At 41.2% G+C, this 27,350-nt stretch overlaps 1 protein-coding gene across 9 annotated transcripts in view; it reads right to left on the bottom strand.

Annotated features, from left to right (window-relative positions):
- Window positions 1–27,350, bottom strand: part of ANKS1B (ankyrin repeat and sterile alpha motif domain containing 1B) — a gene marked incomplete at its 5' end in the record, with an annotated part of 797,243 nt that overhangs the window by 33,925 nt on the left and 735,968 nt on the right. For 4 of the 9 annotated variants that reach the window (XM_079773890.1, XM_079773888.1, XM_079773894.1 and 1 more), the window contains 3 exons: window positions 8,922–8,993; window positions 11,151–11,279; window positions 17,833–17,907. In XM_079773890.1, coding sequence (XP_079630016.1) covers window positions 8,922–8,993; window positions 11,151–11,279; window positions 17,833–17,907 — 276 coding nt within the window. The remainder of the gene's footprint in view (window positions 1–8,921; window positions 8,994–11,150; window positions 11,280–17,832; window positions 17,908–27,350) is intronic. The other 5 variants (XM_079773891.1, XM_079773889.1, XM_079773895.1 and 2 more) reach the window with 2 other exon arrangements.

Here is a 27,350-nt window from a genome sequence, read left to right as displayed (position 1 = left end):
CCCCTGAGACATGTGACAAGCAAACGTCAACACGTTCCCATGTCCTGCTTCTGGGGGTCTGAACTGGGACAAGCTTTTTGGAAGGTAACCTGGCAATTCTTACCCAGTTTCAGGATGTGTATTCCCTCAGACCCAGCCATTCTACATTTAGTGGCTTATTCTAAGGAAACAATCAGACCAGTTTGAAAGAGTTAGGTATGGGGACATTACTCACAGTATTGGCTACAATTTTGGAAAAATTGGAAATGACCTAATGACCAACGAGAAGAACTGGTTAAATAAGTTTGGTTCAGTGATAAACTGGAATACTGACCAGCCACCACAAATAATATTGGGGATGAAAATTTATTAAAATAAAAATATTTCAAATTATATTGTTGTGTTTAAAAATAGATTATAAAATGACCCACACAGAGTATTTCTATTTTAATTTTTTTTTGTAGAAAAGTGATGCCTACAAATGCATAAATAATCGGTCTGGGGATTTACATGTGCTCAAGGTGTTCACCACCTCTTGGTAGTAAATTTACAGTGGTTTTTACTTCTCCTTTCTGTATCTCTATTTTAAAATTGGATAATAGTGACCATGTATTGCTTTTGTAACTAGAAAATGTAAAGTTTTAGAAATTTATGATTTTTTAAAGTTAAAGAAGCCAATTGTACATATGTGGGGGGAAAAACCCCACTGACTTTTCAACCCATCACTTGTAAGTACAACTAAAGAATGTGTGTGTGTGTGTGTGTGTGTGTGTGTGTGTGTGTGTTCGATCATCTTGAATTTAAGAAGGGACCCACTGATAAACTCCTTCCTCCAGGAGGTACTGTAGTGCAGTGAATCGGAGGAGGACATGTTTGGATTCCTGTCTGAGCCCCACCCCTTCTGAGCTGTGTGGCTACGTATGTAACCTCTCTGTCTTAGTTACTTCGTCTGCAAAATGGGTATGTTAATAGAGCATCTACTTTGTAGAGCTGTTGTGAGGATTACATAATTCAGTGCCTGGCATGAGTGAACATCAACAGATTTTAGCTACCACGGTCACTCTGAGAATGAACGCTTTCACGTAGCTTTCTAAAGCACAGCACCCCACTGGTGAAAGAGAACAGAAGTTAAATAAAAATCTGTGAGTGTAACTGAATAATCTCTGTGCTGCAAGCTAGGGTGGCAGGGAAGTGGTGGTTGCAACAATGAACATTCAGCAGAGCAATGTACCTGGACCAATGACAACGGACTCAAACACATCCAGAAAGAGAGTTTAAGACAAGTGGGAATTAAAAACAGGAGTGGGTGTTATATGGGAGAAAAGTCATTAATAAGAGCAATAAAAACAAAAACAAAAAAGAAAGAGAACTAGGATATGAAGAGCAAAAAGTACATATACCCAAAGCTCAGCAATGAAGAGTTAGAAGTGTGGATGTGTCTTTATGTGTAGTGTTATTTTAATGTATACACACACACACACACACACACACACACACACACACACACATCTGTGGGCTTAGACCTGTATTCACCTGGCTTGTGTAGTACTTGGGAGAGAGTGAAAGATAAAATATTTGATTCTTCCTTGAAACTTGGGCAACAGAGACTTTAAAAAACATTGTTTATGAGTTTTTCCCAGCCTGGTTCCTAAGTAGTCCCTGAGATTATTTCTAAAAATGTCAATTCTTCATAGAAGGGATTTGAGGGGTTTGTATAAGGACAGAAGAACTGGACATGACTTTAATTTGAGTCTCTTCTAAGGAGAGAAAAAGGGGTCTTACTTTAACATTTCATCTAATTCTAAAATACAACTTTTTTTCAAGCTTTCCAATCCATTCTCCACTATTAATTTGTTTCCTTATAAGCATAGAAAAAAAGTCTTAAAAAAGAAAAGAGTCTTCAGCCTTCAACCACAGCACAGACAGTTATTTGGAAATCTATATATTGGAAAATTCAACTTTAGAATTGCTTCCAGAAAGTTTAAAAATCATACAAGTTAAGGGGAATGTAGTCAACAAGAAGTCTGAACTATGGTAAAACTAAGCCCTTTGGGAAATAATGTTTTTAAAACCAAAATCCACTGGAAGATTTGCTTATTCCTGACTTCAAAATATTTTTAAAATATTTCCTTTCTTACACCAGGAAGGCAGATTTCTGCTTTATTGCATTAAAAATAGGTATTTCTTTTTCTTTCTTTTTTAAAAGATAAATTTCCGTGAGTACAAATACCTGTGAACAACACAAACCATCAACTATGGGATTAGAGAATGTCATGTTTCAGAGAGTATTACATGAACTACCATGGCCTACCTCTTACAGAAGCAGATGTTTCCTAATAATATATTTAATTAGGGAAGTGACAGAGTCCTATATATTAGTGACAATTAAGCCCTGGGGCAAAATTCAGGTCTAGGGGCTGGGGTATGTGGAAGTCTCAGGAGGCAAAATGGAATAATGTGTCCTCTGGCCACAGCAAATCCCTCCTTTCACTGAACATTGTGCCTCCTAGAATCTTAGAAGTGGGAGCTACTCATACCAAAGAGGTGCTGAAAGGCCAAAGCAATGAACTAATTGCTTTGTAAAGTTCAGTTCTGTGGACACATTATTTAAAAGAGGCAACTCCCAATTGATTTAAGGACAAATTACCACCTCAAAGTATAGAACGGCAAAATTACATAGACTATCTTATCTACAGTTTCTCTTCAAACTTTTTTCCCTTTTGGCAATGGCCTCTAACAACTGGAAATAAGTTTTGAATACTCCCTTACATGTTCCTTACAAAGAAAACCAAGGTAATGACTGGGACACTGGCATTATAGTTGGAGAAAAACAAATGAAGTAATCCAAAGGAAATCTACCCATCAACGTACTTGTTCCTCAAACATTTGGTGGAAGAGATCAACGTGTTCTGAGACCCCTTACAGGCATTCCTTTATTGAACCATCACAACCACCTCATAAGATAGTTATTGTACAGCAGGCCCAGGGGATGCAATATCCACAGTTCCTGCCTTCTAAGGGGAACGGGCATGAGTAACCTTATATTGTACAGGCAGACCTTGGAGATACTTCGGGTTCAGTTCCAGATCACCACAATAAAGTGAATCCTGATCTTTTTGTTGGTAGAGGGTCTTGCCTTCAATTTGTAAAAACAAACAAACAAACAAACAAAAAAAAAAATCAAGCAACATCTGTGAAGTGCAATAAAACAAGGTCTCCTTATATGGTGTGAGGTGGTGAGGTGTGACAGAGGGAAGGTCCCGTGATCTAGGGAACACATTAGGGGGCATGGTATTCAGGGTCCCAGAGCTGACGCTTCCTCTCAGAAATCCTTTCAGAAATGAAGACTGACTCTGAGCACCAATTGAGCTGGAAAACCCAACCAGTAACAAAAAAGGCATCACTAAACAACTATGTTCAGATTAAAATAAGTATCTTAATGTTTTTAGATTTTAATTTTACATGTAAATGTCTCCAAAGCTGTCATGGTAAAAGAAAGAAGCAGCCAGTTGTACAATTAAGGAGTCAAATATATAATTCATAGAAACCATTCTTCTTAAAAGTATGCCTCAATATCAAGGCATAGCCAATCTCAGGCTTTTATTAAAGAAAACTCTAAAAGGGAAGGCAAAGATTGTAATTTTACTTAAAAAATGATCAGGTGTTAATGCAAGTTCCTATTGACTCTTCTTCGCAAGACACAATTCAGAAGATAATTTTAAGAGGAGCGTTAGAGTTTGAATAAAAATAATCTTAAGATGAAAACCTGCATACACATGTTTATAGCAGTTCTATTCATAATTGCCAAAACCTGGATGTCACCAAGATGGCCTTCAATAAGTTATTGGGTAAACAAATGGCGGTATGTCCATACAATGAATATTATTCAGTGATAAAGTAAAAATGAGCTATCAAGTCACAAAAGACATGGAGGAACCTTAAAAGCGTATTGCTAAGTGAAAGAAGCCAGTATGATTTCAACTATGAGATTCTGGAAAAGGCAAAACTACAGAGACAGTACAAAGGTCAGTGGTTAGGGAGGCAGAGGAGAAAAGAGATGGACAGCAGGAGCATAGGGGATTTGTAGGATGTGAAATTTTCTGTATGATATGATGTTGGATACATGACATTATACATGTATGAAATACCCAAACACTGTGTAACATGAAGAGTGAACTCGAATGTAAACCACACTTTAGTTAATAATAACATATCAATATTGGTTCATAATTGTGACAAATGCACCACACCAATGCAAGACATCAGTAATGAGAGCAACTGGGGGGGAGGGGTGTAGAAGGAGTGTATATATGATAACGCTCTGTGCTTTATGCTCAAATTTTCTTAGTTAACCTAAAACTGATATATAAAAAATAAAGTTTATTAAAAAAATCTCAAGATGGTCTGAAGAGGAAAAAGACTGGTTAACTTGAACGGAGAAGTGATTCCATATTATAGAATAAAGTGAATTACTATTATCTCACACATGTTAGTGTATTACAGCATATCTTTAATTGAAATAATATGTGTATAATAAAACACCAGGAAGATTAGTGTAGAATTATCTTTATTTTAGAATTGGAAGGGACCCTAAGGATGAATAAACAGGTTTAGATAAACTTAGAAATGAACCAACTGTGACTATCAAACATTCCAAATGACTCTGAGAAAACTGTTTTGTTTCTGCTGGGGCAAAGTGAATGTGTTAAAGTAAGTGTTGTGGAAAAAACATTTTCCAGTCTCTATGGATGCAATAAAAACTCTCCTGAAATTTTTATATATGTTAACACATTAGAATATAGCCCAACTTACTACATATGTCTGTACCTAAATGGTTTAATTTAGCCAGTTTCTAATCTTATAGGTTCTTTGAGGATTTCTAAAGCGATTTCTTTTTAAAAATATGTTTTTGTTGATTTTAGAGAAAGAGGGAGAGGGAGAGGGAGAGGGAGAAGGAGAGGGGGAGAAACATCGACCGTTTGCCTCCCATATGCATCTTGATGGGGTTCAAACCCACAATCTCGTTATGTGCCCTGACTGGGAATCGAACAAGCGACCTTTCAGTGTAGAGGAAGATGCTCAACCAACTGAGCCACAGCAACCAGGGAAAGCTATTTCTTTATCAATAAAAATGATCCATCTTTTCAACTATTTAAAAACTCGGCAATAAGTGTTGTACTGGCTCATTAGAGAGCTGGTACAGTCTGGGGTCCGGAGTGTGCATGGTAGAGTTCGACTGCCTAGGTTCAAGTCCTGGTTCAACCACTTGTTGGCTGGGTGACCCTGGGTAAGGTACTTAACTTTCCTTGGCCTCTGTTTCCCCATATGTGAAGTGGGGACAATAGCAATACTTACCTCATGATGAAATGAATGAATGCACATAATCATTTGGGTAGGGACTGACATACAGCTCTCAAGTATTAACTGTTATTAGTCCTTATAAACTGATTTTAGGAGACCACTCCTGTATGTCATTTTTGGGATCATCTATGACAATCCATCAGGCCAGTGGCAACATGAAGATACGTCTATGGTAATACTTCTGCTACTTTGGGGTAATTAAATGGTACCACTGGGTCCAGTGAGAGCAGGAGCCAAATCTTAGTTATCTTTATCAAACTGCATATAAGGAAACATTTCTCAGAACAAGGACCCACAGTGATTTACTTCTTCCTGGGAAAGAAATTTCAATTTCAGCTACAATGCCTACTGCTGAACTGAAAACTTATTTTTTTTCAATTTAGAGAGTAAGCCAGGTAAAGTTTGAATCTACAATACTTTGGTCTAAAGATCTTACTGTACATCATCTGTGTCCTAAAGTATTTCCCCTGGGGAGACTGATTATACTGGGACTTTGAGCTGAATGGCCAGAAAACAGAGAAAACAGCAACTTGAGGTCCAACCTGAAAATTAACTGCATGTTGAGATCCACACCGTTTTTAGTTGGCGAGAGTTCTAATTCACGACCCAGCAGTCCCCGATAGCATCAAATCCACGCTTCTGGTTTTGAAAGGCTCTGGTGAATCCAGTGAGTGCAACTTTAGCTCCCGTATCAAAGGCTGATACTTATTCAATCAAGATGGGAAATAAGAGTTTGAAGTATTCTAAGAAGCAATAAAGCTCCCATTTTCATGTAAACCACTCAAAATAACCACCTAGAGCAGCAAACCAGAAGAACGCCCTAAAGAAGAATGGCCTGTGAATCGGCAGCCTTTTCAGCTTCATTTTAAGCAACAGACAAGTATTTAACGAAATGATTCTCCACTGAGACTATTAAAATGGCTTTGCCATTGCTAGCGGAATGAAATTTCAGACCCACTTAATTTCAAGAAATTGACTGAAATTCAAATCACAGATCGGGTGTACGTTAAACGGTGCTATGAGCTCTACCCACTATTTATGCTGATTATAGCATTGAAGTAGCTGGACTCAGATAATTGAGTTAAGAGTATGAAATCAGAAATGCCAAGTTAATTTCTTAGGTATGTTCACGAAGAGCGCTAACATCATTACAGGGCTTGATGATTGAAAAACATTCCCATTTTCTTTTTGTGCATTGGTGACATCATTTAGATGATATATATTTAGAATACGTACAGGTTTTCCAGAATTATAAAACCAGGAGGAACCCTGAAGGGGTTCTTGTCCAATGTTCTCATTTTCTCAGTAGGAAAACGAGGCCCAGGAGAAGTCGGAGAACATAATAATCGCTTGGGCTCTGGGGCCAGAGGGATCTGAGTCCCAGTTCCAGATGGGCAAATTCTTCACTGTGTGACCTGGGGTCAGTTATTTAACTCTATCAGCCAAGCATGTCAAACTCGCGGCCCGGCCCACAATGAATATTTTTGTGGCCCAGCCAATATAACGGTATGTAAGAAATGTTTTAATAAAAATTTCATAATTTAACTTTTACAATATCCTGTATACGTAATTATTAATAATGAACTACAACATTTGCTAATGGCTGATTACTATCATCGTGTTGCATTCATTTCCCTTACACGCCTTATGCGCAGGCGCACCATTTCTCTCCACTAATACTAGCAGCGAATATTTTAGCAGCCAATTGCCGCGTCATTAGTCTTGTACTGACTTGTTTGGTGTGCGCAACAGGAAATATTTTGCTTTCGGAGAACAAGAAAAATAGGTTTATTTGTGTTATACTTATTCATTTGTGCAGTTATTCAGTGTCTGGTAAGTTAATGTTCAAGAAAAAAATATTAATTTTTATTAAAATGTTCTATTATTTTATGTTAACGATGACTCATTTATTTCATCCCTTTGTATTCAGCATGTCTCTATCGAAATAAAACTTCGTTTCTATGAAGATTGAAGCTTTTGTTTTCTTGCGGCCCACATAAACTTAAACCTTGTTTATTTGGCCCGTGTTAGCCTTTGAGTTTGACATGCTTGCTCTAAGCCTCAGTTTCTTCACCTATATAATGGGGATAATAGTCGTACTAAACTTATAGGGGTGTGATAAAGATGAAATAAGATGAACATGCACAGGACTCAGCACAAAGATGGGCACATTGTAACTTCTCAGTAAATGTTAGCAGTTATGATAATGACTAAAAAGTGGCTCATGAGCCAGGTCAGCAGCAACCAAACTAGACTTATACGAGTTCCTAGAACAGTGATGGGCAACCTTTTGAGCTTGGTGTGTTAAACTTCGCCAAAAAACTGAGCATAACTCGGGTAGTGTGTCACTTTGAGGAAAAAAACATTATTTCGCAAATGTTTCATCCTCAGGAGCAGCAAATGTTTCATCCTCGGCATGCGGCCGCGTGTCATCAGAAATGGCTACGCGTGTCAGTGCTGACACGCGTGTCATAGGTTCGCCATCACTGATCTAGAACATACCAGAGCTTTTATCACAACACAGTCCCTGTAATAAAGGCTCACTGACGCTGACAATTTACATATAACTTCTGCATCAAATAGAAAGAAAACTGTTTCAGGCTATCTGCTACTGAATTGGTCAAAGTATTAGATCAGCAATCACATGCTGAGGTCTCAATTTCATGAAGACTCATACACATTTAGCTTTACATGAGCAATGGGTATTACACATTTACCTTAAAAACTGTTTTAGTTCAATTATATGTTTTTAAATAACTCCCACCAAAAGCTGTTCATATAAAATAAATGACAAGGTATCTGGCCGAAAATAAAAGCTAGGGTTCACTCAATAATGACGTTAAATCTGACGCCGGTTAGTTGCTATGTGGAATAAGTCCAATATTCTTAATTTGTACTGTCAATCAGATATTGCTCTAACCCCTATCCATCTGCTATAGAGGAAGCAAGACTAAGGGACTCATGGAAGAAAGAGCTAGCGTGGTTCTGCAGTGTGAGAGCTGGATTGGCTGGTACAGACTCCAAGGAATCCTGCAGCCACCAATCACAGATGTCTGGAATGGCCAGTTCTGTCAACATTCACTGTTGTTATATGATTTAATGCAGAGTTGAATGTGTTTCTTATACTTAAAAAAGAATAATGAAGCCTCATAAAGAATATTAGCTTTATACAACATGTTCCCAGTACTTCTGAGTTTGATAAATTTTAGTTTATTGGCAGCCTTTTCAGAAAATCAGTACGATTGTCAAGTGGGTGCTGAAAACATTTTCTTGTAATAAACCAAAGTACATTTTTTCCCTCCTAATCTGGACAATGATCCATGTATATATAATTTGTTTTAGATCTTTAAAAATAAGTGTAAATGTTATACATATAAATATATCAAAAAGACATCAACTCAAACTACGAGATGAGCTCAAGTATAAACATGAACAAGGCCTGAACACCTTCTCATGTAACACCAGTGTGACTCAGCAGACCAACAGATGAAGAAAACAGTAATGTGAAAAGTGGCAATTTGCATCCATACCCAGTATTTAGTATTTCAGCGATTAGAAATAAAATTGTTTGGACAACTTACCCGCATTTTTGCACAAGCATCTTGGGTTGATTCTGTCCCCCTGAGCTCTTTAATCAGCATAGAACCTAAATACTAAAACACACACACAAAAATCCAATGACTTATAAGTACAAATACGAGCAGCGATTTAAAAACACACTGTGAAAGTACCATTGGCTAGCTCTCCTGGCTGTGAGTTGGTGCACAACTTGTAAGAGGGGACAGTAACTAATCCTAATGAATCAGGACTTCGGTAGAGAGGACACAGCGAGTTAACCACAGTTCCGAAAGCTGTAAATTGCTCTTTATAATAAAACTGCAGCATTCTCTAAAGACACCATCTTTCACATCATATTTAACTGCAAAATGGGGGCATCTAAAAATGTTTTCCCTGTGTTTTTTTTGAAGCAGCAATATCCGCAAAAATAAATCATGCTGCCGTCTATGTAATTACAGGGTTGTATGAGACAGCTGAGGAGCTGAGCCACAGGCGCCCCATTTGGGCTTAGTCGGCTGCTTAGGTAATTAACGTTAGGCTGTTCCAAGGCAGAGAGGCCTATTTTGGAGCCTTTTCCTTCACAGCTGTGTGGCCTCTGACGGTTGACCCACCTGAGAAGGGGATGGGAGCCTGTGGGGAGGGACAATGTCACCTCGGTTGTTCAACCACGGAGGGGGCCCTGGTGCAGATGAACAGTGGAGGGCTGAATGGGGTACAAGAAGGCTGGGAAGCTCTCTTCCTGGAATCACCAACCACTCAGATCTTAGGTGATGGGATCCCATACTGCCTTAGTACGAAACACCACCACGCTCCAGGTTCTAGCTGGAGCAAACATGTCTATTTTAGCAAAATGTTTATTTCACCTGGCTATCAAGGGACTCCTTTGTGGTTGTTAACCTTTTGCACTCGGATGTCGAGTGTGACTCGACATGGTTAGCATTAGAATAAAGGAATCCAGAAAAAAGCAAGCAAGTGCAAAGGGTTAATCCTCACCTGAGGATATTTTTCCATTGATATTTAGAGAGTGGAAGGGAGGGGGAGAGACACAGAGAGAGAAGCATCGATGTGAGAGAGATACATCGATTGGTTGCCTCCCGCACATGCCCCAACCAGGGATGGGGATGGAGCCTGCAACTGAAGAACATGCCCTTGAATGGGATTGAACCCGGGACCCTTCAGTCTGCAAGCCAATGTTCTATCCACTGAGCTAAACCAACTAGGGCACTCAACTTTTTGAAGCTTCAGTAGGTTTTCCATCTGTCATTTTTCCTGCTCTAATTTCCTTCAGAAAAAAAAAAAAAGAGCTCTAGGTGTGTTTTGTTTTACGTGAATTAAGGTAATTATTTTCCTGATATGACTGAGGAGACCCTGGCACGCTGTAAAAACAGGATTGGCAACCAGTCCTGTAGCCTGGGAAGTCCCGACTGGCAGAGGCTGGGCAGGGGCACAGCGTGGTCAAAGGCGCTAAAGGAAGGCATGCTCAGAAAGCCTCCGGAATTTGGAGGAAGAAGGGGGCATTTTTCACTCCTACAGATTTTGGGAAATGACTATTGAAATAAATCCCGTGTTTCAAGATAAGCAAGCAGGAAAAGAGGTGCCGATAACACAAAGTGGGGAAAAAAAAAAAAGGCTAAACTGCTCGAGATAACCAGCACGCCCACATCTTAATTAAGGAAAATGATCTTGGTGAAATCCTTATCTTTTAAGGTATCAGGAAAGTTTGTCCTAATTGAAACACTTGCCAGGCAGTTTCAATGCGCTGCCGAGGGTTCAGCTACTTTTCCTGCTGTAGTCATGACAACCACCTGCCCCCAAACCTATGGTATCTTTTGATCAATTACTGGTTCAGATTACTCACAATTCTCAGCTAAGCTTGATTCCCTCTCCTATTAAAAAAATCCTTAGTAATATAATCCTACTGATAACAATGAGGAGAGGTTGGAATTTTTATAAGGCGGTAGACCCAATGTTTTGAGACCACTGGTGAATGGAGATGTCTATATGTGCTATATCGATACTCATTTCCATTTTAAGATTTCAGTGTACAACATTTCATTTAAAATATAAATTATATAAGAAGGGAAAACAGATCTTAAGCTTCTATGATTAAAAGGGTTATAACGTTCTATGTATTTGGGGAGACCATTTTAGGAAGATGGGCATTTTGGTATATTTTCAAGATAAAATAAAGAAGCTAGAAATACACCCTCTATCCCTACTCAGACCTAAATACCGAATTCAAGGTAACTTACAAAAGCTTTGTAATCACACGACTGGAAGATGAGCTTTTCTGGGTGGTGCTGCCAGTACTGAACTGGAGTTGAGGCCGTAGCTTCATTTGGAGGGCGCAAGGTAATGGAAGGTTCTCCCCAGTCTCCTGTCTGAAAATCACATTTATTCCAGAGGTAATATGAGCAGTCGGCAAAGTTCATTCCCTGTGGCTAGCCCGAGTTCATCGTATACCCAGGTGCTGCACATGTGCAAATAAATTTGCGTGTCTTATACTAGTATGTCTATAAATCCTTCCGCTGTTTATTACGGTTTTATATGTATTAGCATACTTCCCAAAGCTGAGCTAATTTCTGAGGTGTGAAAGAAGTTGAGTTATTCTACTGTTAGAATGATACTGTAAGCTAAATAATTTAAAATTAAAGGCCTTTAAGATGTTCGTAAGTGGTTTGCTAATTCATACTTTCCTGTTAGAGGGGAAAGAACGCCTAATCTTTGGAAGAGTTTTCTGTTTTTAAACCTGACTGCTTGACATTTTTAGTTTGAATTGCTTTTATGTGCAGAATACTCAGTTCCATAAATATCAGGTTCCAAGGATGACAGGTACCATGTCCTTTGAATAATTTTATCTCTGGAGGAAAGGTTCTATGTGATACTAAACAACATTTTAGAAGAAAGATTTACTAATGGATGACAACTAGTTTCCCTCCTGACTTCATTTGCATTGACATAATGCCACTGTGATTGTTTTGGGCATTACAATGCCATGTTTGGTCATATGTGTATATGCATGTAACTGAGGATCCTGGCTCACAAATACAAGCATATAGGCATATGCTGGGATATCACATAACACATATGCCCACTAGGGCGGACCCATCATTGGACTTAGCATTTTTCACGAGGTTAGCCTCAACCTGTTTTATTGCTTTGGCATACCTCGGAGATATTGCAGGTTTGATCCCAGACCACCGCAATCAGGTGAGTATTACAATAAAGACCGTCGTAATCTTTATTTTTTATTTTAGTCGTAATCTTTTTGCCTTCCATTTGAAAAAAATACAACATCCATGAAGCTCAATGAAGCGAAGCGCAATAAAACCCAGTCTGCCTGAATACGGTTTAGTGTGAGATCTATAAAGTCAAAGGCCTGTGTTGGCAGGTCTTTTGTGGGCTCTAGGCTGATTTAGATATTACACATGGGAGATTTCTTACCCTGTCCCCTGGCCAAAATTCTGATTTTTCAAAACTCTGTTCTTTCTTCTCGAATAGACATAATTAAAACTAGACAGTAGGCAGATTTCCAAAGCCACTCTTTCCTAACCTGGATTTGGCTGGTCTTATAGAATTATGAGAAATTACCTTTCTTAGGAGATGAAAGAATATAAAATGGTCTCATGAGCTCCCAAACCAAGCAAAACCTTGGCTAGAGACCACGTTCCATAGATGTACTAGCATATGGGTTGACAATGTAGGATTTTCAAGGAGTTTAGGATAACAATGCAGCATTTTGGATGTAGGTGTTTTGGAGGAGAAAGTCCATAGCTTTCATTAAATTCTCTGAAAGAATACAGAGATTCCCAAAGACTAATAACCACAATTCTCCAGGATGTGTGTTTTGGGGAAGAGGACCAGCATTCCAATTTTTCCTGTGCACTTTGGACTTCCAATAAGTTGCCTGTAAGGTGGTTGCCAATGCTGGAACATGTTAGGCATAGGCTTTGCCTTCTGGAAGTTTCTAACTGTCTTTGGAAATCCAGAAGAAAATTCTAGAGTCCCTTTGGAATGCGTAGACCTTTTCATAGAGGGAGAGAGCTTGATGCTTTTCTCTTTAAGATGGGTCACCCCAGTCTCACTCAGTATCACGCTCTTTCCCATGCTTCTCGCTGGAGCGTGTGACCAGTCAGAACCCCTCTCACTCCTCTCTCATGTTCTAATCAGAGCTACTCTGTGAGTTCGTCTTCTTCTAGCTGCTGGTTTACATGCAGATGGCGTGGTTCTTCTATCTTCCCATCTGTGGATACTGTTAGGACTTCACCTGGGATATCTATTTTAGCATTTTTGTCTGTTTTATGATCCATCCCTGATTCATTCTTGAGTTTTTTCTTTATAGCGATATGAATGTTTATTATGTAAGAACCATAACTGACTGCAATTAAGTTTAGCATTAAGTTTTCCCCTGACTTCCTATTTTGATTGTTTCTTTTCCTTCTTTCTCAAACATCTGGCTCTTTATTATTTCTCCAGTCTTCATTGCAACTGGCTGTGATTTCGTCTAAAAAAATCCAGTATAAAATTTAAAAAATGTAGGCTATGTAGATTTCAATATTATTTTGAGACTGAATGTAATAACTTCTAAATGACAATCTCTTTCTGGAAACATGCAGCCATGTGTACTTAATTAAAAGCTCTCCCAACACCTACAGCAGTTCATCCTCTAATCTTCCCCATTAACTTTCCCCCCTTTCCCTCCCCCTCCCCATAAAGCAACAACAACATAGCAAACAGGTGTTGTACATTTAAGTCACAGGTAACACTGTCAACGGAACAAGAGAAGTTTGCACACAACTCCGTGGAATGGTACAAAAGGAGCTGGTTGGCATCATAAGATCCTTCGATCCAGCATCTGCTGAAGTGACAGCTCAAACCAAGCATCAGATCTTCACATTAGCCCTGTCACAGTGTAGCTGAGGAACCTTGGCCGAGCTCAGCAGGCAGTTTCACAACAGCCTACACAGACACGGCAGGAGCTGGGGGCTGGGGGCACGATGGGTTGCAGGAGGAGAGGGTGGGTGGGGCGAAGCTGGAGTTATGGGGACATTTCAGGTGTTAGTATATTAAGCATGCAAATCATATGCAAACTCATTCTCTAATTGTTTCATTGACTCAGGCACTTTTATAATTGAACTTCAATGTGAGTTCCATACACTTAAAGCAGAACTACAGCCAAATGCTGATCCAAATATTTACATCATCCAGCATACACTGTAGCAGCCATTTTGGGAATAACAGGCCCCAGCACATACCACCTCCATCTGGAAATTACCCTGATCTCTTATGAGATAACCACTTGAAGAAATTAGTGGCACATCCATTTAACTTTGTTTGGCAACAGCATCCTCTGCTCTCTCAGGGTTCTACTTTGTCCAGAAATCACAAACCACCTGCTTTGAATCCAGAGTGATCAGATGGGACCTCCCCCTTGTGGTTGGGGGAGATAATTATAGAGAAGAGAAATATAATCCTTACTTTACTTTCTTTCTGGCCTTGAAACATTGCTCGAGTCCAAATATTTTAAAATTCTCTACGTGGCTGAATCTACCTTTCTGGAAATAGAAATTGAGTTTTGTTATACTTAGTGCTATTTCCAGAAATTCATTTTCAAACTGAGGGTAAAGTGTTCTTAATATTGAATTGGTAAGAAAATAAATTTCTTTTCTTCCTGGATATTCATGAACTTGTTTGTTTTAAACCTTAGAGCTAAGAATATTTAGAAGACTCAGCTCAGGTGTCGTGTTTTCCCTCTGGAATTAATTTAACAGGAACGGGTGGACTTGGCATCACACTGTGGTGAAGGGCACATGTGGCCTTAGCCCTCGGGTGGGATTCAGCGTCCCCTGGTTGATTGGCGGTAGGAACGAAAGAGTTCAGAGAACAAGGGTGCTTTAGGTCTCAGCCCTCCTGGAGGTTGAATTACAGCAGGAATGAGCTAGGAGGAGGTGGGCAGAGTACTGACTATCTGGGGTTTGGCCTTATATGTAAAATAAATTCAAACTATTAGCATCTATTAAATAGTGCATTGGTACCTAGATAATACCTCTATTTTTCAGGTAAATTGAAAGAACTACCGTATTTTCCGGCGTATAAGATGACTTTTTAACCCAGGAAAATCTTCTATACGCCCAGTCGTCTTATATGCCGGAAAATATGGTAATAATCTTTCAGTTAAAAATGTTTCCTAAATATGAAATAAAAATCAAACAGACCTAAAAGGTCTTTGGCCTCAAATAATGATTTACAATAAAACTTTATCTTCAATGAAAAGTAGATCTAAACATGGGTACAATGAAGCAATAATATTTAATTAGAATAAAAAAATGAAGTAGGAAATGTCTGGGGTAAATTCTGTCATATTTTAAACTACCACTGACTGGCAGTACTCTTTAAGAAGCTTAAGTAATTACATAAGAATAATGGAAATAATTCAAGCCACTCTTCCTAAATGTGTTCAGGCTATCTCTTTAGAACTTAAAATACTTAAAGAAAAACTTTTCTTTAGGCTCTTGTATTGAATGATCTTAATATTTCAATAATTGGGCAATGGCTTAAAACATAATTTCCTTGGTATTTATTTATTTATTTATTTATTTATTTACTTACTTACTTACTTCCTTTAGGATATATCAATTACACAGAGGAAAATGTACTTTATTAACTATGCCTTCAAACTCAAATAAAAATTAACCTTCTAATAGAAAGAAAAAGTATAATTTGCCCAGCCGATATGACTCAGTGGTTGAGTGCTGACCGGTGAACCACTGGGTCGCGGTTCCATTCCCGGTCAGGGCACATGCCTGGGTGGTGGGCTCAGTCCCCAGTAAGAAAAAGCATAATTTGAGATTAGAATTTTAAATGGAGAACTGATTCTGTGTAACAGGTATTTACCAACCGCCAACTAGAAATCCATAGTCGGGCTGAATCTGAAGGATCATAATTGGGTCGTACTTAGTACGATGCCATTAAATTAAGTGTCTCAGACCCCCAGCTGAAAAAGAGAAAACTAGGAGCTGAATTTAGTTATAACACAGGAAAATAATTCACAGAAGTCTACAGATAAGGTTTTGATTGCATGGCAGAATCCAAAGCAGCTTTTAAACTTTGAATTATTTCAAAAGGTGGCAAAGCTGCATGGTTTTAGTACAAATACACCAAATGCCTAAGGCAGATGTTGAAATGTTTTATCGTATAGCTTCCTCCTCCCAGAAAAGGAAACTGAAGATACTACATATTCTAGATGCTCTGAGAATACAAAGGGGGAAGCATTATCTGTATTCTTATTTTCTTCTTGAGAAAATTTATTTACTTCCTAAGGATGCCAGTAAGTAAAAGCCATGGCTATGACATAGCTTTCTAACACGACAGGAAGGCATGGTATCATCCAAGCCCTCTCTTATTCTTTTAAAATTTATTTTTTAAATTAGAATTTAATTGGCTTTTTAAAAACTGAGGCTTTTAAATCTTTTCTACTAGGAACTGCTCCCACCTACCTGCTTGTAAATTTAGATTTGAATATTAACAAACATTATATCCTACTTCTTCAAAAACACTTAACGGAAAACTAAAATGATTTTAAAGGACAACTGCTATTTTAAGGTTTCACTTTCAATAATTCTGACAAATGTCAGAGACGGGCTCCCCAAACATCAGACATAAGATTTCTGTGATTACCTTTACCTTCTGCTATCTCAAAGGCTTTGCAGAATGCTACATATAGCTCTCTGCTTATAAATATGTATACGGCTATTTGGATGTGAATGTAAGAAAAAGCCTCCTCCAAACGTTCACACACACACAAAAGCAGGATGCTGTTGTAGTTCTTTTAAAAAAAACAACAAAAAACCTTCAAGAATAAAGAATGCTCGTTTGGTCCAATGCAGTTGGTTATAACGAGTTTGTTCCTTTTGATGATACAGAGCAGAGATGGCCACTTCTGAACACGAAAAGCACGTTTCAGCATTTGCAGGTTCAGGAGGAACTGCTGGACCTCAGAGCGCCAGCACCAGGCAACGTCTACACCCCCTGGTCCCCAAGAGCCAGAAGTCCCATGCACAGGAGGAGGGGTGCGCTGGCATGGCACCCCGAGAGAGGCCCCTCGCATGCCACCCCACGAGCTCTGCTTTGTGATTCTCAACCAAATGTCACAGCCTCTCAGACGGTAGGGTAGGCTAGTCAATGGGAATAATTTAACAGGACGTGAAAACGGGGCTGTAGTTTAAACGACAAAATGGAAAAAAACCCAAACATTAAAATGGTTCCTTTCCAAACACAAATGAATTTTGGTGAAATGTGAACATTTGAGTACTATTCAGCAGCTCAGAGTAAAATGGGTCATGAGTCCACATTCCAGAGATCAATTCAGTGCTGTCAGATGCAAAAGGCTGAGAACCACTTTTAGCTGTAACAGTGCCTCCCCTGGCTCGCCTCCTCCCACATTTGCATAAAACGGATACGGAAGATCATGCAACTCACACTCCAATATTTCTCACTAGTAAAGCGCATGGACCTTTGAGAACTGTTAGACACAATGGGTTGACTAGCCCATGGACATGGGGAAGTACAAAATGGGGCAGAAAAACACCGATATATATACATGTGTATATATATCTCTATTTACCCTTTTCCTTCTTCCTGTAAAAGCAAGTTACACAGACACCTGATAGGAAAGCCAAAACTCACACGAGACAGATTTTAACCGTAGACTTCAAAACCAAGTATGTTTCTCATTTTAGGACAATGTTTGCACGTCAACTGGTCACAAGGCACAGCGGATGAAGTATCATAGACAAAAATAAAAATCTCAGGAGTCATTAGACATCACGCAATTTCTGCATTGCCAGGACATGGTCCCTGCGGCCACTGACAACACTTTGCAACACATCACACAGCGCAGGTTCAGGACAAGAATATAACCGTTTGTAACCTTACATTATGGACCTGATGGATGGCTGAGAAAGGGAATCCAGCGTTCTGATTCGTCCATATCTCACAGACAGACGACTGCTGATATAAACAGAAAACTATCTCATCTTGTCAATATTTAAAACACAGCAGCTACCGAGGTAGCATCAAGGAAGGGAGAGAGGAAAATAATAAAAAGCAAAGAATCACATTTCTTAAAAAAAAAAAAAAAAGAAAAGAAAAGAAAGAAAAAAGCTCAAAAAAAAAAAATGCCCAAGGGTTAATCATTTACTTCTAAGCCATTCTTTTGCTTAAAAACATTTTGTGTTGGCTAGGAAAAAGAAAGAAAGAAAAAAGAGCATTTAGGTGTTAGCTTTATATCATGGGAAGTGACCAATCACGCTGGGAAAAGCCAGCTGTGGTTTACTTTTGCCAAAGAGAACAGAAATAGTTTCCCTCTTCACATCATTTCAGAGGATCAATAGTTTCAAGAAGGATGGGAGAAAACCTTTAACACACGTCAAACATCTTCATTTTCTTATCTTCAAATGACCACGAGCAAACAATGCAGTAAAATGACTTTCGTGATTTAGTCACTGCTTCTCCATTCGATAAACCGAGGCGATATTTTTCCCTCTGGAGTTCTCAAGGGCAGATCTCTGTGGTTAACAAGAGGCCAAGTGCCAGCCTGCCGCCCGGCACTGGGAGTGTGTGGTGGCAGAGGTGGCGGGAAGGAGGCTGGGGGTGGGGAAGCTCAGTTCTGTAATTCAAGCAGAAACTTTGGGGAACAGCATTTGTGCACGGAATGGATCAGCTCTGTAATTCGCTCTCTCCACCATACCACTGCCAATCTAATAACTAGCCATTATTAGGAGGCAACGAGGTCTGCTTAGGACCAAACTAACCAACAGCCCCTCGCAGGAGTTAGAGTAGAAACCACCAAACAAAGTGACTAGGCGCCTGGCTGACCTTTGCAGGTCTTTTCCTGAAAAGGAGTGAATTCCATCACTGTCTAAAAGACGCCCTGAAATGGAATCTCAGAGCAGAGCGCCTAACCTTAACTCAGCCAGCACTGTGGACACCCTGAGAATTCACGAGTAGAGAGAGGTACAGAGATCAGTGCAAGAAGGAGATAAAGACGTACCCGCGATATGGTTCGGAAACCTAGTAAAGAACAACGTCACCGGCCAGGGGCTCAAGGGAAAGAACGCTTCTCCCGGCTAAACGTTTCTCCCACCTCAACCCTCCCAGAAATGCTCACCAGAAATTTAACGCCTTTTTCTCCAGCTACATCTACACATACGTATGTCTTTGCTTTCCATCCCTCCTGTCATCTGATGGCTTGCTGGGGACAGAGTGCCGGGTAACTGGCATTCTATTAAGCAAGAAAGACCCCCCAGGATCCAACCAAAAGGCACTTCCAACCCCCTTCCACTTACACCAGCTCTGCTCTTCTCAGCTCCCTCTTAAACTTCACGTCATATTCTCCACAGGGGCATCTTCCTCTTCCTACTGTTCAAACAGGGAATCCCTAGCGGTTTAAGTCTTGGGCCCCTCATCCCCCGCAGCCTCATCTCCAATAGCCGCCATTTGATTTGAATGTATTCACTCCTTGCCTCCGTGGGATTACCATCCTAACAGGTACAGACTCCCTCCCAGGATCCCCATGGCCGTGCTGCACTCTCACCCCCCAGGGCTGAGCTAATCCTTTTCTGTAAATCACATCTCCCACCACGTAAACCACATCTCCCACCATGTTCACAGACGGGCTAGCAGTAGCTCAGGGACGCCTCGTCATCTGCAGATGAAGACACCAACATTCCCAGAGGTCAAGTGGCCTGCTCAGGTCACACGGGAGTGTCATGCATGTCAGCCTGACGGGATAGGGAGCAAGGCCTGGGACCGACTTCACCGGAAGGCAGAGGGACCCTGGTTACACGGAACTTGTTTCGCTGATCCTGAAACAAATATAACAGGGTGTCCCCCAAAATGTATACACACCTTAACAGCTGATAGCTCAACTTTGAAAGTGAACTGTAGTTTAATAAACACTGCCTTTATAATTATTCAAAGTGTGCATGTACATTTCTGGGGGACATCCTATATATACATGGGACTCGTTCATGGAACAGTCTCAACTCTCTCAACTCCTCTGGGGTTCAAACGCCTGAATGTTTTATTGTTTTCTCCTCATTGCTCCCACATGGGCCATGCCCAGTCCCTCCTTCCAGATGGGCAACAGGCCAAGTGACATTTCGGGAACAGTGCATGCCTTCCCGGTCCCTTTGAGCCTTGAAGAATCCATTTTGTATAAAACTCCAACGTCCTATCTGATTCAAACGCTGCTCTCCCTCACCACAGGCCAGTCTTGGGGGCTTACCAAACCTGGGGGTGGTGGTCAACCTTGGCCGCCCCCAGCCCCAAGCCCTGCCTCCCTCCTGTGCTCAGTTGGGGAGGAGGGTACAGAAGGGCTTGGGCTTTCTTATCTGGCGGAGGCTGGGTTGTCTCTGTGGCTGTCAGGGGAACACTAACATGGCTTCTGACGCCCTCTTGAAGGCACAGCCCTGTCGGGTTGTACTGTATGTACATGCGTTCTTGGAGGGCTCTTCAGGAGAGGGTGTGGTCCCCACTGCATAGTTCCTGTGAGATCTGGCCCCAGCTTGGCTTCCTCCACTCAGCCCTCCGCGAACACATGCATGCACCTTGGGTGGGATGCCGGGAGAGGGCGTAAGCCCAGCTCCCTCTGCACACCCGGTCCCATCACGTGGACACAACGCTTTCATGCAGGGCAGGCTGATCGGTGACCACTCCTCGCTCTGCCAGGACATCTCTCTCCAATTCTCTAGTTTTCAGCTCAGGTTGGTGCTACGTGATCTGCCTGCCAGAAGTCCAACTGTGGGAAGAGATGTGCTCCCCCTTCTTGCAGGCTCCCCAACTCTGGTAAGGAGCCTCATGGGGCCCTCTCACCAGGCTTGGAGAGCATGGGGACACATTCTCTTGCCTCTCCCCCGAAGGGAGGAAAGCCTCATCTCTTTCCGCAGTGGCTCAGACCATTCTCTGCCCTTCCCAGCACTGATCTTCTGCTCCATGACTGGTAGCTGAGGGCAGGCTCACCACCCCTTGGTAAGCCCCGGACAGGGTGCATCTTTCTCTCTAGAATGTGCGGTATTTACAGGAAAATTCCCACTAAGCATCCTGTTACACGAATATATCTTCCAACAGTCCCTAAAAGTTACCAGAGAGTTAAGGAGGAAAAAGAGGGTCTCATGCCATAGTTGTATATTTTTACATTCATATAAAAATTTTTCACAGTGAAGAAAAACCCCCACCTCTAGTCATATACAATGAAGAGAGAGTTCATATGTGGCTTACATATCTTTTAAAGTAATAAGAACTATTTTCCACTTACAAGCTATGTTTTAAACTTAGAAAAAGTAAAACCTCCCTCATTTTCAATAATTCTGTGACTCAGTGCAAATGGTAAAATGTCATATTTTAAAATAGAGGCAGTAAATTATATTTTAGTTATGAAGGTTGTTTTGTAAAAAGCTGATACATTTCAGATATCACAGGAATTCTGTTGGCAGGAAAGGATTCATCAGGCTCACAGAGCAGTAACTTAAGGTGGACCAGCTGTGACTTTATCATATGAAATGGCTCTTCTAGCACATGGTTATTAGACTGAGTGCTGGAATAAATGTTTTAAATACAAAAGTTTCTGCTGTGAAATTCATATTTATAAAGATAATATTTCAGGGTATACCATGTATTAAAACACTGAGTTTTGAAAAGTTTTGAGAAAGAAAATATCCTATATAATAAAAGGGCAATATGCAAATTGACCCTAACGGCAGAATGACGGGGAACAACTGGTCGCTATGACACGCATTGACCACTAGGCGCAGACACTCAATGCAGGAGCTGCCCCCTGGTGGTTAGTGCACTCCCACAGGGGGAGCTCCACTTAGCTACAAGCTGGGCTACCAGCGCAGCTGCGGTGGCGGGAGCCTCCCCTGCCTCCTCAGCAGTGCTAAGGCTATCTGACTGTGGCTTAGGCAGATATCCCCCGAGGGCTCCCAGGTTGCAAGAGGGATGTCTGACTGCCAGTTTAGGCCTGATCCCCTGGGGAGCGGGCCTAAGATGGCAGGTGGACATCCCCCAAGTGCTCTCAGACTATGAGAGGGTGCAGGCCAGGCTGAGGAACCCTCTTGCCCCCGAGTGCATGAATTTTCATGCACCGGGACTCTAGTAAGTAATAAAATTTCACCCGAGGCTCCAATTCCTAGAACAGTAGTGATTTAAATCTGAGTTTTAATTAAGCCTTAGAATGTCTTCATCTGAAAAGACGAATAATAATAGTACTTGACCTACATATCTCACTAGGTTGTTGTGCAGCTCATGGTAAGCTTCATGAGAAAGATACCTTTGCACAATTTCTAGGACCTAAATTCCTAGGACGTTTGGAACACAGAAGGGTGTCAAGCATGTTGACCGAAGAATGGAATCATAGGATGTGTTCAAAGATGTCCTGGTTAGTGGTAAAGCACTTCAGGAACATTCATTCCCATCTGTAGCTGGTCCAGGTGGTTGTTGGCACTTGTGCCTTTCAACTAGTCACTGCAGACACATTTCTGGTAAAATGCACCAGAAACCAACTCTGCAGACTTCTTGTTAGAAATGGTCTCATTTTTCCTGACAAGAGCTGAAAAAGTGTGGCCAACTTGGTTGACAAGAGTAGGAACATTTGTAATTATCATGCCTGCATGTTACAGGGCTACTTGGAAATAATTCTATAAAAGGATATTAAACACCCCTTTGCAATTTCATTTGCTTATTAATTTTCTCTCAATCCTTTTTCCACATATATTGGAAAGGCTAATGGAGTTTATCTGAACCCGAATCATCATGATATCCAAATAAATGGGGGTTAAGTAAAAATATAGTAGCCTTGTAACTGATATACAATTAATACTTTAATGTTTACTTCTTTGATGATGAAGTCAACAGAAATTTGAAGGTGCCTAATTTTATCTTTAGTTCAGACCTGCCTCCTGACTCTGGAAACATTTTCTTAAAATACAACATACATCTTGCTCTTGTTACCATCTGTCTCTCAGGTTATCATGAATTCAGTTCAGAAAATACAACATATTTGCATTAAAACCTAAGGATAAAATGAAAGCATTTTACTTATCTCCAAGGTTTTCCTCCTAAAGGTGGCCTTCTTTTCTGCTCAACTGGTAGCAATCAGGTAGTTTATAATAAGCTATCTCTCTTTCATCATCCATTTCCCCCCCTTTACTGGAAGATTCTCAAAAAGTGCTGTAACATCTTCCACTCCAAGTAAACAGACTTCTTCCCTTGACCCAACATCCTCCTTGAGATCCTGCTCAATTTCTGCTCTTCTCTAAGAAGCGAACTCCCCCAAAGGTATCCACACAGTCTCCACTTTCCCCTTTCCTGTTGCACCCAAGCCCACTCTACTGAAACTGCTCTTCACAGCACCCGTCACTCTGCCAAACCCACCTGTTCATTTGCCCTGACCCATCTGACACCGTGGATCACTCCTTCCATTTCTCAGCCTCCTTTGCTGGTTCCCAGGATCTGATCGTCCTCGGATCCCATCAGTTTGGTTTCCCTCTCTGGCTATACGAGGTGATCTCATCCAGTCCCAACTCTCACACTTGTATCTCCAGCCCAGACCTCTCTGCTAACTCCAGACTCAGATATCCAGTTGCCTTCTTGATCGCTCTACTTTGATGATGAATAGGCATCGTAATCTTAAAATTAAATGCCTGAAGCCAAGCTCCTGGTTATCTCACCTCCGCTTTAAGCTTTCTTAGTAAATGCCAACCCCCTTCTTCCAGTTGTAAATATCCTTCTACTCCCATTTTGCACTCAACCTAGCAGGAACTCCCATTGAATCCCCTAAAATCTTCTCACCCTCCTATCACCTACCTGGTCCAAGCCACTACCTTTTCTTACTTGGATTATTTCATTAGCCTCCAAACTGGTCTCACTACTTTCATCCTTGCCCCCTTAGTCCTTATTCTCCACACAATAGCCAGAATGATCCATCCAGGTCATGCCACTTTGCCCTATTTAACTCAGAAGAAAATTCAGAATCCTAACAATGGCCTGCAAGAATCTCCATCCTCTGGCACCATCCCTGCCTTCCCTCTCCACCCTCCTCCCTACTACTCTTCCTCTTGCCCACTTGGTTCTGAACAGCAAAGCATATTCTTGCTTCAAAGCCTCTGCATGTGTTTTCCCCTCTGCCAGTAATGTCCTTCCTTCACAGACTGCAGGGCCAGCCCTCACTTCCTTCAATGCCCCTTTCTCAGAGAAGCCTTCCCTGAGCACTCAGCATTTTATATCCAAACTAGAGGCCCGTTGCACGAAGATTCGTGCAATAGGCCTTCCTTCCCTGGCTGCCGGCACTGGTTTTCCTCCAGCACCCGGGACCCAGGCCTTCGCTCTGGCCACGGCCTTCCATTTTTGCTCCGGCCGGAGCACCGCTCCTGTAGTTCCCTCCGCCCCCCACCCTGCTCCTCATAGTAGGCGTCCCACCCCGCCCAGCCACTCCACACCTGCATGCGTGCTGCCCAGAGGCCTGGAGCAGCTGGGGGGCGGGGCCGCTGCCAGCTTTGTCAGGTTAATTTGCATACCCACTCCTGATTGGCTGGTGGGCACCAAGAAGTGATGGTCAATTTGCATATTTCTCTTTTATTAGTGTAGATTGAGTCTATGCTGACCACACTGCAAAGGGATTTCTCTTTCAAGCAGAAATGGAAAATCTGAAAAAACTTCAGAGCACAAGAACCTGTCTCCCTGGCACCTGGACATTCATTAAAAAATAGTTACTGCTCATCCACTGGGTGCAAGGCTTGGGTTGCAAAGTGAGTAGGCATCCACCTGGCTTTTAGTGGATGACTGTGGGATGGAAATTGCTATGGACACCACCCTTTTTCTATTGTCAGGACCAGTAGTAAACTGGGATTCAGAGGCCGACGGTGGGTCTTGGAATGGAGCAAGCTACCGATACCTCCATCAGCTCAACAACTCCAATTAGGCTCTGAAGATCTTCCGGGAGTTGGCCGATGCTGCATCACTATTTTAATAAAGAAACCTGTATGAATAGAGCCCTCTGGTCAGATTCTATCAGAGAGGAATTTTTTGCTTTGTTCTAGCCCTGAAAAAAAAATTGACTTTTCCTGTTTCTTCTCTTTTTTTGGCCTTAATTCTTTCACAGTACAGGGTGTTCAGAAATTTACCAGAAAGAATCCAACAAGAAATAGGAAAGGTTCCGAGCAAAAGCCAAAGGAACAATAAAGTCAATTCCTTCTCTTGGATGACAGCGCTTCTATAATAAAACAAAAACAAACTTGAAGAGTGAACAAAACAGCTTCAAAGGCAAAAGAAAAAAGGGCACCCCAACCAAGGAGGCCTCCGCCCGCATCCAAGAGCCAGCAGACTCCATGGCTCCTGGAGCTGGGACTGAAACGAGATGAGCTCTGTCAGAGGATGGAGTCGAACAAATCCAGTTCAAACACCTCGGGTGCATCTTTGTTTCCGCAGGAACAGGCCCCTCGGCCTCAGCCTCTTCTTCCAGGGGCACTAAGTGAACCTGGTCAGGAAACCAGAAAACCGCAACCTCTTGTCTCCCCCCAGTTCCCCGCAGGCCAGCATCTTATCACCTCTTCTGTTACAGGTACAGGACTCATCCTCCTCCTCTCCTCTCAGGTGAGTTGTGCGATATGTACAAGGACCTGAACCAACTGTATGTGATTCTTCTCAACTGTACTGTGAACGACTCAAGTTCAGGGTTTCTTATCAGTGACCTTTTAATTAATTAATTAATTATTTTTTATTGTGATAATAAAAATTAAAAAAAAATCTTTCAAGTACAGCTGACGTTCAGTATCACATTAGTTTCAGGTTTATGGCATAGTGTTAGACATTTATATAACTTACGAAGTGATTCCACCAACAAGTCTAGTACCCACCTGGCACCATACCCTACTGACCCTTTTAATCAAAGGATTCAGATGAACTATTTTATTTGCAGGGAATGCTGGACTCAAGAAAATGCTGCTTCCTGTCATTTCTCCATCTTTCTTAAGAGCAGTCCTTGCAAACCTTTGTGATTGTGACCTTCCCCCCATGTCTACAGGGAAATTCTTGGACAGATCGGTAATCACCTGCTGGATGTGAAAAGCCAGGCAAACAGTCGTTTCTCCATGTGTGACCCACTATTGCTGGTGTCAGCATTAATCGATCTAGCAAAGGTGGGAGGAAGTAATAAACACCACACTTGGTCCCATCACAAGTACACTGGCATCATATGTATATCCTGATATTACCTGTAGCCTGCCCAAGTTTACAGTTGTCCTTCCTTCCTTCCTTCCTCCCTGCCTCCCTCCCTCCCTCCCTCCCTCCATCCCTCCCTCCCTCCCTTCCTCCCTCCCTCCCTTCCTCCCTCCTTCCCTCCACTCTTCCCTCCCTTTCTTCCTTCCAACTCCGATTCTGGAACTGATAGCACATAAAATAAGCCCTCAGCTGCCAAAGTAGGAGAGAACTATAGGCTATGTGATTCCTGTTATTCATTTGTAGAGATAATATATAACCTGCATTCCTAATATGACAGTTGTGAACCTAAATGACAGAATTATTTATGAAAAAATAGAGCAGAGAAAGGAAAATGGAACACTGACTCCAGATTCTGCTGGGCAGCTCCCCAGGTTCTCTGGGTGTTGCAGGGAATCTAAGTCAATTGGGATCATGCTATTTATTGCAATATGGGCTATTTTACTTGTTCTACCTCAAAGTTTGGATGCCATCACATACATTTTTCAGGACCACTAAAAAGCAGAAATATTAATAACTCACTCAGAAAAGCAGTGATCAGCTTTTTATCAAAACATGAATTGCTGCAAAGAAACTCGATTTTGCAAAGTAATGCTGTTCTTTGCCTGTAACATCTCTTTAAAATATACATTATGTTCCTTTCTTGCAAGCTGAGGCTGTCATTTTCTTTATTTAAATCCATTTATTAACTATAGGCTCAACACCGCTTCCTGCCTCTGGTAAAAAGAGAGGTATTGGACGAAGCCATTCATTCAATGATGTTTATCAAGATCCCCTTACTTCCTCATTTTATCCTTGTGGAAAACATTTAAGAAAAGGTCTAGCTGAACTATTAACTTGAATGATGCCAACCTAAGAGGTCTCTGGTAGAAGGTTACAGTTTCCCCCCTCAGTTCTGTCCACTTAGCACTGAAATCGATATGTTGTAGGGTTACTTGAAAGACGTGCTTTTTTGAGGTAAGCTTTTAAAATGAGCACATTACATAGTCAGGAAGGATCACTGATACACAGAGTATTGGACCAGTTTTAAAAAGCCATTGGTAGAAGGGTTATCGGGTAAACTTGAAAAAACATTTGAGCTGGAAAGTAATAATGCTAATGTAAAATCCTGCATTAAGGTTAAACACATACACACACACCACTGCTGAGGGCTGAGTAGGGCACCATGACTCATGGCC

The sequence above is a fragment of the Cnephaeus nilssonii genome, assembly GCF_951640355.1.
Source record: "Cnephaeus nilssonii genome assembly, chromosome: 6".
Taxonomy (NCBI): domain Eukaryota; kingdom Metazoa; phylum Chordata; class Mammalia; order Chiroptera; family Vespertilionidae; genus Cnephaeus; species Cnephaeus nilssonii.
Note: the sequence above shows the minus strand (reverse complement) of the source record. Positions and strands in the feature narration are given on the sequence as shown.